The 10,639-nt window shown below is 52.9% G+C and overlaps 1 protein-coding gene across 1 annotated transcript; it reads left to right on the top strand.

The window, feature by feature from the left end:
• The first annotated feature begins 6,194 nt into the window (after positions 1 to 6,194).
• LOC123045684 (probable inactive receptor kinase RLK902) lies at positions 6,195 to 8,743 on the top strand. The gene is made up of 2 exons (XM_044468829.1): positions 6,195 to 7,679; positions 7,778 to 8,743. The coding sequence occupies exons 1-2, from the start codon at positions 6,341 to 6,343 to the stop codon at positions 8,440 to 8,442; spliced, it is 2,004 nt and encodes a 667-aa protein (XP_044324764.1). The 5' UTR covers positions 6,195 to 6,340; the 3' UTR covers positions 8,443 to 8,743.
• The last annotated feature ends 1,896 nt before the right edge of the window (positions 8,744 to 10,639 follow it).

The raw sequence follows: 10,639 nt of genomic DNA, 5'->3' as shown, positions 1-10,639 counted from the left end.
CACACCACAATTGAACCCTTCCTGAAAATAATTTCTACAACGATTAATCTGCACACACTAAACTTGTTCACAATTTCTACAGTGGTTAATCTCTACACACTCACACTGAAGTAGCTCCCAAGATCTACAAACTTACCTTGTTCTGTTGACATATATGAGTATGAATAGAACAAACCATTGTACTAACCTTCTCAACATAGCCAAAGAATCTCCCGCGGATTGCTGCCGGTCAAATGCAACCATCTTCTCAGCCGGCTTGTTGTGGCGGCATAGGATATTTCTTGTATCATCGATGCCACACCAATCCATGTCCTCGGTTGTGGCTGGGCACTAGAACAACAACGAAAAACAAATCATCCAATAGGTCAGCCAAATCGGAGCAAACAAACAAGAAATCCCCAATTCGAAACCCTAACCTTGGTTCACACATATATGTTCCGAGTAGTGCTGCTCAGAGAGCGGCGATTCGGAGCCTGTTTCCCGCTGTTCCAGGAGATCATGGCGGGCGGCGGCGGTAGTGAGCGACGCGGTGATGGGCGGTGGTGACAGTGAGCACGGCGGCTGGGGCAGAGACAGAGAGGAAAGGATTCACGCGGGTAGGGGGTGGATTCGAACCAGCCGACGGGACGGTTAAAAGGCTCCGTCTAACGGTCATTCGCGCGGTGCCGTCCACCCACGCCGCGGGGGCACTGACAGTGGGACCCGCTTGTCGGGTATCCCACATTTAGTGTTTTCTGTAAACTTTTAACCAAAAACTATGGTTCTTGCAAACTTTTAGTTCTTTGGCGGTTTTCGGCATTTTTTGTCCCAATTGTGATGTTTTTTTGCAATTTAGTCCTCGAGAAGACTATTATTCTTTATGAGGCTATTATTCAGTAGTGAGTCTTCTTTGAGAATTATTCAGTAGTGACTTTACCGGTCACGAACCAATCTGTTGTCAACGTCATGTAAATCCAACCCTGCGGTCGCAAACCAGCCTGTGGTTGGATGGTTAGAGGGACTGTGGTATCTCCAGCCCACCAGGGTTCAAATCCTGATGCTCACATTTATTCCTGAATTTATTTCAGGATTTCTGTCGATGCGCATTCAGTGGGAGGAGACGTTTCCATCGATGACGAGGTGCCTACGGTGACTTCGTAAATTTCAAGATGATATGCCGGCTCAGTCTTTCGGAGGTGCTAATAGGGGTTGGGTGTGCGTGTGTGCGTTCATAAGGATAGGGTGTGCGTGTGTGCATTCATATGAGTGAATGTATGTACGTGTATATGAGCGCTTGTGTCTGTACTCATGTTAAAAAAAACTGCCGTCAAAAAAGCGCCCTACTTAAAAGTGGGCACAAGGACGGTCACACCCCAAGCCACCGGCGCGCACGGCGTGCGCCAAGATCGGAGAGAGACGGCAGTACTGTACGTTGCAGCGGGCTATATCAGCACAACAGAACGATGACGGCCGATGGACTAACCACCATCAGCAATCACCGAACTCGTTTGCATTGCAGCGCCGAACTGGCATCGATGGTTTCACCGCCACCGCGGAACATGCCACGAGCAGAACTCAAACAGCACACAACGTCGGTCAATTCTTCAAGCCTGTGCGCCATTCTGCGTGATGCATCCTGGACTTCCTTGTCAAGGGAACCGCTTCCATGTCGCGGGGAGAAAACGACTGACGTCGAATCGTCGATCATATGAAGCAGCTGCGGGGTGCTCGGCCGTTGCTTCTAGAAACAAGTCGCTAGGACCGTCGCCTTTTATCTCATGATCCCAGATCGAGGAGCATTGATCAGATCTCATAGGGTCTATGCTTTTGCTTTTGCCAGTAGAGTAGTACAGCTGAGATTTCGTTTGGCGATCAATGCTCCCCACTGATTGACGAAATGATTGCCGCCTTGCTCGAACCCATACTCTACTGGTTGTGCAGCAAAAAAATTTACCTAAAGGTTAGGTCAACTCCACCGCACGACCCTATCGTGTCCGTCACGGTCCGTTTGGGGTAAAAGAGACAAAGGAGACGGCACATCGCGCGGGCGCAAACAGACTTTTGTCCGTTTTGTGTCCGCTTTCGACCCATCCGCGGCCCAAGTTTGCGCCGCTTTTGGGGTGAAACGGACACCACGCGGACGCGCGGGTCGTCTGCGCATGTCCTTCCCTGGCCCGCCCGTCGGTGGCACAGGATGGGCCTTTTTCTATCCGCCCCCCTCCTCCCTCCGGTCGCATCCATCCCACTCTTCCACACTCTTCCCCTCTCTCTCCCCCTCGTCGCCGACGGCCGCCCGCTGCCATTGCAGCCGTGCACCTTGGACGCGCGCTTGCCCAGCCCGTTCCTTTCGTCGCCGTCGAGCTACCCAAGCACGGCCACCTTGTTTGCGCACCCGCCGGCCGGATTTGGGGCGGATCCGGTCGGTCTTGAGCTCGCCCGGCTGTGGGAGGCCGGGCGGCGCCATGGTCTGGCCGGGCACCTTGCCGGAAGGCCCTGGCAGGGCCGCAAGGCCACATGCAGGCAATGGCTCGTCCTCTAGCCGCTCGGATCTGCACCGCCGGTGGTCCGCCGGCAGATACGTGAATGGCGGCCGGTCGGGCTCGGTGCTTGCCCAAAAGCTCGTCAGCGCACCGTTGCCCCTCATCAAGTGCGACCACTGCCCAAGGGTGGTCGTGCGCCGCGTGTCTACAACGCCGGAGCATCCCGGGTGGTGTTCATCAAGTGCTTAAACGATGGGGTATGTGCTCTTTTAGCTTCAGTGCATGTTTGTGCTCTTGGATTAGACTAGTGGTGCTAACTTTAAGTTTTTTTGTGTAGAGCGGATGCAAGTTTTGGTATTGGGAAGAAGAGTACATCGATATGTTGATAGAGCGAAATATAGTGCATGTTCGTGCACTTTTAGCTAGCTTAGAAACTTTAGATGATACAAGTGCATTTGTTGCTAGATTAGAGTCTAGGCACGATACTACGTGCGAAGAAGCAACAATGCACGATACTACGTGTGAGGAAGCAACGTCGACTTCTGGCTTGAAGAAGAAAGGAGGGGGCAACGTCGTGCCTACTCCACAGATCAACAATGAGTGCATCGAGAAGGCGCTAACCCAACTCAAGGGAGCAGTTATGGAAGTTGGGTATCTTCTCAAATGTATTCTTGTGGTTCTTGTTTTTTTGGCCTTGTTTTACTAGTCAAAATGTGATGATGTATTGTTATGTATCGAAAATGAATGATAGAAAAAGTTTAAGAACTTACAAAGAAATATACGTGGACAGGATGGGGCAAATGGATGCGGCCGCGCGCTGGGCGCACGGCCACCGCATCCCAGAACAAGCTCGGACACGACCCGAAACTCCTACCCAAACGGACCGAAACCGAACAAAACGGACGTCCGTTTGGGGTCGCGCGGTGAAGTTGGCCTTACAAACCGGCAGTTTGGCCTAGCCAGCAACAGAAAGCATATAATCTCTTTTCTTGGATCGTAGCCGCGTATGCGACATGATTGCATCAAACAGAATGCCTTTCAGTCAACGGTACGTACCGCACGATCTGAGAAAAATATGTGTCCTCAAAATGGGAAAGCAGTTGAAGGCGCCCCACCATGCGGAAGGTCAGCGTCTCCATGGCCGTGTGTTTGAGCGTGACCAAAGTCCACGCCCTGTGCTGTATTTTGATGCGTCTATCTTTAATCTGGATGATGTGTATGTGCGCTATCCATATACGCGTCAATGCGCGGCAACTTCTTTTCTGCAAAGGCGCCACACTGTCATAAAAAAAGAGCCAGCTATCAGGATTGGGACTTCCATTGCCAAGAGCAGTTGTAATGTTTGCATCTCCTTTTCTTTTTGCGGGGTGTAATGTTTGCATCTATGATATGTTGTAACTTCAATAGTCGAGCCTAATCAGGATCACTTCGTCGAGCTTCTGTAATGAGAGGAAGCAACAGAAGTGAACTTAAATTTTGTATCCCATTTTTTTTTTGAAAGTTAAATTTTATTAGTTCGAAATACTAATAGTTACATCGTCCGTAAGGAGAAGTACAATTTCGCTCATAGGCTCCTCAAGCCAATCGTTAGTTGAAGAAAATCTAGCTAACTTAACAAACTCATGAGCAACTTTGTTCGCTCCGCTACTACAATGTTCGAAACTAGTACGAGAAAAATCACAAGCAAAAAAATAACAATCATCAAAAACTACCATCGCCGTTTTCACAGAATGTCCTCCATTCTTCATGGTATCAATGATCTCCACAATCAGAATTAGTAATGAGACGGTTGCCGTCCGCCTTTTGCGCAACGCTTAGGCTGAATATTAGCACCAGAACTTCAGCCATCGGACATCTGCACACCACTCGATTCTTAAATTTCCGCCAACAATAAAATCCCCTTTATCATCTCTAATGACGATGCCATGCCCTTAATCATGTCTTGATCAAAAGATGCATCAATATTAAGTTTTGCAAAATCCCTAGGAGGCCGAGTCCATTCCCCTCTTTTACTTGTAGCATTGGGGGAAGATGCATTAACGTAATTTGTCGTTAGAGCATCTTAAGTTGTCCCCTCATAGAATCCCCATAGAAATTTGATACACATCTTAAGTTGTCCCCTCATGAACCGGTTTACACCTTTCCTACCACAAAAACTAAGTTGTAATGGCTATCAATTCACGAACATTCTGGAGACCCGGAATGGAGAAATCTTGGTCTGGTAGCAGAAGTAAGAACTCAATGAAAGCCTCACATGCACGATCTTTCACAGGCTCCTTTAATCACTTTATCCATCCCGAGCTTACTCCATACGTCCTTAGCTTTCCGGCACTGAAATAATAGGTGCTTTGTACCTTCTGACTCATGAGAAGAAGATGGGCATTGGAGCAATACTTTCAAATGTCTATTGGCAAGTGTAACACGATAAGAGAGAGTGCCATACAACGTGCGCCAAATAAAGATTTTAACTTTTGTCGAACAAGATAATTTCGAAATGTTAGATCAAATAGGATTAACATCAATTTGTCTCGAACCATTAGTATGTCGAAGTTTACTCCCTTGTTGGTAGTCTCATTCCATAAAATAAGCTGATTGACAGTGAACTTTTTTTTGTAGCTCAACACTATAAAATCTGACATATCATGCAAAGAAAGAGAAATCTCAAGGGCCCGCTGAGCATTAATTGGCCATAACATTTGTTTCATCAGGTCTTCATCCCATTAACTAGTGACTGGAAGCAATAAGATCAAAGAACCTTGATAGAGGTGTCCCCCTCTTGGAGTAATAATGTTCCTATTCTCGCAATTTGGGATTCATTCATCTTCCCAAATAGCAATATTTGGTCCATTGTCCACTCGCCAGATATAACCATGCTTTAACGAATTAACTCTCGTCATAATACTTTGCCAAGTAATAGAGGAGCCCTTTTTAAAAGTTTGCATTTCAACAGATCACCATCGAGAAAATACTTGGCTCTTAAATTTTGCATCCCATCGCTTGCAAAATCTGTCGATAAACGAAGGACGCGATGTGACTGGCTCTGACCACCATTCGTTCTCGGCTATTCCTAATTGTTTTGGCCGTTTGGCCAATTCAATTCTGCACTTGCGAAGGAAATGCGCGTTCCTAGCTCAGCATTGCCGAGAAGTTACTCGCTCAACGGACGGTAACTGACAGACGATCCTCACACACTCGCTCAAATTTTTCCTGCACCTGACGCCATCATGACATTTACAGGCCACCACACAACGCTCATAAACCTCTCGACAGTTACGGTTCCGGCCTTCAGGGACCGGTTTACTTCGTCGCGCACGGCTGCACGACGCCGTCCACGTCCACGTCCACAGCTCCACGCATCATCAACTGAACCAGTCCACGAAGCGAACTGCACTGGGGATATGTCTGCTGACAGCAGGAAAATGGCCAGGGATTCGTGTTTATCACATTGGCCTACAAAGCAGTGGATCTCGATATCAGCAGCTAGCAACAACTGACCAAAATTCAAACGAGCAACTGTTTCGCTGATCGTTTTCGCGCACTGTTGAGTTGAGTTGTGCTCCAGATCATCGTCTCGTACCGTCAGCGTCAACTGGACCAGGAGTAGGATCAATGGCAGCGGGCAGGCGTGCAAACCTCAGCCGTCCAACGTTTCATCGGACGGTCGAGAACAGTCAGACCAAGAATGTGGTTGCGGATTTGCGACATCGTTTTGTGGAAGCGAGTCCGCCCGCCCTCCTCAAGTCTTCTTCCCCTTGTCGCTAAACGAGCCATTTGTGAAGCTTCTTTCCTATATTCCACTTTCTTGTTTCGTCCCTCCCCACCTCTCCTCTTCCAACCCTCTCACATGGTGTGATCGGCCCAGGGAAGGGACCACCGCAGCCATGCCTCCGCCGGTAGCCGCCGCGCTGTCGTTGCTCCTGGCCGTGGCCTTCGGCGCGGCGCGCGGCGCCGAGGACCTGGCGTCCGACACCGCGGCGCTGCAGGCCTTCATCGCGCCGTTCGGGTCGGCGTCCGTGTCCTGGAACGCGTCCCGGCAGACGTGCTCTTGGACCGGCGTCGTCTGCTCCGGCGGCCGAGTCACGGGGCTCCACCTGCCCGGGGACGGCCTCCGCGGCTCCGTCCCCGTCGGCGCGCTCGGCGGCCTCACCAGGCTCACCGTGCTGTCTCTGCGCTTCAACGCGCTCTCCGGCCCGCTGCCGGCCGACCTGGCCTCCTGCGTCAAGCTGCGGGTCATCAACCTGCAGTCCAACCACTTCTCCGGTGAGCTCCCGGCCGCGATTCTCTCCCTCCCGGCGTTGACGCAGCTAAATCTCGCTGAAAACCGGCTCTCCGGGAGAATACCGCCCGCCATTGCCAAGAGCGGGAAGCTGCAGCTGCTCTTCTTGGAGGGCAACCTCTTCACCAAAGAGCTGCCGAACGTCGACATGCCATCCCTCTTGTCTTTTAACGTCTCCTTCAACGACCTCACCGGCGAGGTTCCGAAAGGCTTCGGCGGCATGCCCGCCACATCTTTCCTCGGCACGACACTGTGTGGCAAGCCCCTCCCACCGTGTCGAACACCATCTACCCAACCACCGTCCCAGCCTCCCACGGTTGCCCCCGAAGCCGTGGTCGCGGGAAACGGCCGTGGCCGGCGACACCTCGCCGGCGGTGCCATCGCGGGCATTGTGATCGGCTGCGCTTTGGGCTTCCTGCTTATCGCCGCTGTTCTGGTCATTGCCTGTGGCGCCCTGCGCCGCAAGCCAAAAAGAACCTACCGCAGCCAGGACGCCGTCGCGGCGGAGCTGGCCCTGCACAGCAAAGAGGCAATGAGCCCGAATAGCTACACTCCTCGGGTCTCCGACGCGCGGCCGCCTCCGCCCGCTTCAATGCCGCCTCCGGTCGCCCCCGTCTCCGTGGGGCGGAAGAAGCTTTTCTTCTTCGGGAGGGTGCCGAGGCCGTACGATCTGGAGGACCTGCTCCGCGCGTCCGCCGAGGTTCTTGGCAAGGGCACGTACGGTACCACGTACAAGGCCGCGCTGGAGACGGCGCCCGCGGTGGCGGTGAAGCGTCTCAAGGAGACGTCGCTGCCGGAGCGCGAGTTCCGGGACAAGATCGCGGCGATCGGTGGGCTGGACCATCCTAACGTCGTGCCCCTGCAGGCCTACTACTTCAGCAAGGACGAGCGGCTCATGGTGTACGAGTTCGTCGCCACGGGGAGCCTCTCCTCGATGCTTCACGGTACGTACGCTCAGTGTTCATGTCCGGTTCTCTCTGTTTTCTGGTTCGAAACCCTGCTCCGAATCGGATCAAAATTTCTGAACTGGTGAGAATTTCAGGCAACCGTGGCGCCGGGCGATCGCCGCTGAGCTGGGAGTCGAGGAGGCGGATCGCGCTGGCCTCGGCGCGCGGCCTGGAGTACATCCACGCGACGGGCTCCAAGGTGGCGCACGGCAACATCAAGTCGTCCAACATACTCCTCGGCCGGTCGGTGGACGCGCGTGTGGCCGACCACGGCCTGGCGAGCCTCGTCGGCCCCGCCGGCGCGCCGTCGATGCGCGTGGCGGGCTACCGCGCCCCCGAGGTGGTCGCCGACCCGCGGCGGCTCTCGCAGAAGGCCGACGTGTACAGCTTCGGGGTGCTACTCCTGGAGATGCTGACGGGGAAGGCGCCGACGAACGCCGTGCTGCACGACGAGGGCGTGGACCTCCCGCGGTGGGCGCGGTCCGTTGTGCGCGAGGAGTGGACGTCCGAGGTGTTCGACACGGAGCTGCTGAGGCACCCGGGCGCGGAGGAGGAGATGGTGGAGATGCTGCGGCTGGCCATGGACTGCACCGTGCCGGTGCCCGACCAGCGACCGGCGATGCCGGAGATCGTCGTCCGCATCCAGGAGCTCGCCGACCCGGGGTCGGCGTCGTCGATGCCACGGCCTGGTCGGAGCATCTCGGTCGATGAGGCCGACGATCGGCCGCTCAAGCCGGCCGGGTCGATCCGAGAGAGCTGAGGCTCGATCGCCTCGGTTCGTGTCACCCAGCATGGCGACCGTTCGGTAATTTACGGAAGAAGATTCTGAAGAAAAGAGAATCTTGTCTTCTTGCGTGTGTCTTTAGGGCATTACTTATTTACCACCGTGTGCTTTCTACTTTTTTTTTGAAGTTTCATGAATTTCTTGATTCTTCTTCCTTGTTACGAATTCTTTGGATTAGCTGCGTGTGTTGAGGGATGCTGGCGATAGGAGAGGCACTACTGGTTCGGACAGACAGAGTATGTAATTACATCATCATGGGGTTGATTTTGTTGCGATCGTGCGCGCGTCACCTAATTAACAATCATTTACCCGAAGAAAACAGCTGCCTTTGTGCTACTAGTACTATAGTACTTCCCCTGCATGGAAACGGTAAAGAGAAAGTGTTCTGAATTTGCCATGAAATGGAGTGGAATCACGAGCATGATCTTCGGGCAGTAACACGCATTGGCCACTGTAAATGTCATGTCAAGTGTCACGTCAGTTTGTTACGCCTTGGTACGACTTTTCCACGACGCAAAAAGAAGAAGAGTTTTCTGTGAAAGCAACGGGAACATGGACGTGTGTTGGCGGCACATCGGGCTGTCCCCGGCCAAGATCCTGGTTGCAGCTGCAGCTGCTGCTGTTGCTGCCCCCAAATCCCAGCGAATCATGAAGAAGGCGTCAATGCGTGCGCGCCTGTTTACTTAGGCAGGCGTACTTGCCGAGCATAACTCTCCGACGATGGAACAAAAACAAAAGGAAGAAGAGCAAGATGGTTGCAGTTGGACACACAGCGGCAGATCGGAGATCATGCACTGCACCCACTGTCTGTCATTAGTTGGCAAGCTTTTATAAAGAAGGAAGGAGGTTCGGCCGATGGATCGAGCCGGAGCAACAATCAATGTGCCTATATCCAAGGAAATCGATCCACAACAATAATGGTCGATGTGAGTGAATGAATAATTGGTCCTGTGTTTGCAACAGCTCGTCCGGTCCGTCCACGGGCACGACCATCCAATCCACCCCCCGTGCATTTGCACTACACCTTTCGGTACAGGCGTACAGCTGATCTTTACTAGTACCGCTTTCCATGGACACTTTCTTCAGTAAATTTTTTTTTCAGAAAGGAGAATTAGCATGAAACGATGAATACATTTATTTTTATTATATTATTCAATGGGATTTGATAAAAATAAATACATGAATCAACCCAAAACCACCTGCTTGACAACCATTGTCACTACACCTACAAGGTTGATGATGTAACTTCACCTCGCATCATCATACACAATCTAATCAGGTGACCTCATCAAGCCGCCCAACGGCAAGCCGACAGTACCAACCGGTCTATCAGACCCTCTGCACGCACCGCATGCGCGCGCTCTAGAATCGGCCGCTGCCCCACCTTAAGGAGCGATCAACGAATTCACCTTACAAAGCCATTATGCCGTTGTCATCACCATGGTGCCAGACGGCACGACCGCCTTGCGCTTGTCCATCCAGACGTGTCTGTCACTGAGACTCGGGTGCACCATCCCACCAAGACCCGTCGTCATCGACACGGTAGATCTCATGCCGCTCCACTTGTGAACCTCCACACCACCGTCGTTGCTCAAGCCCTTAGCGGGAGCCGACCGCCCACAACCACCCTCTTCCGAGAATCCAAGCCTCCCAAGGTGGTGCCTCCATGGAGGGTACGGCGTGCATCGCGCCGCCGCCACCCTCCAAGGCGGATTTTGGACTTTTGTCCGGAAGGGGAGTTAGGGGTGGATAGGAGGGACCTCGGCTCTGCCTTCAAAGAGGAGAACAACGCCGAAAGATGTCGCCGCTGCTAGGCTAAGCCATCCTACCAAAGTTTCCTCCAGCCTCAATCATACACTACCAATCTCTGTTTGCTCCGGATCTGGCACACCCCAGCCGGAACCTTCAGAGAAGAGAGTGTCATGGGGACAAACAACTCTCCAGATTTGGCGATAAGGAAGGTCGCTCGACTCCATGCTAGTCGCCCGTTAGCACCTCCCCATCCTCGTGGCCCAAGGCACCGCCCAGACTCACCGCCCGCGAACACCGCCACTTCTCTGAATAGGGTTGCCGCATTGGAGTGCCCAACCCTCCGTTGAGGGGCGGAGCGGCAAGATCCCCGTCGCCACCCTCATCGACGACCGCGCGGGTTTGCACGACAACTTCCTCTGGT

This window comes from Triticum aestivum, chromosome 2B, assembly GCF_018294505.1.
Source record: "Triticum aestivum cultivar Chinese Spring chromosome 2B, IWGSC CS RefSeq v2.1, whole genome shotgun sequence".
Taxonomy (NCBI): domain Eukaryota; kingdom Viridiplantae; phylum Streptophyta; class Magnoliopsida; order Poales; family Poaceae; genus Triticum; species Triticum aestivum.
The sequence above is the reverse complement of the archived record's forward strand: the minus strand, read 5'-3'. Positions and strand labels throughout refer to the sequence as shown.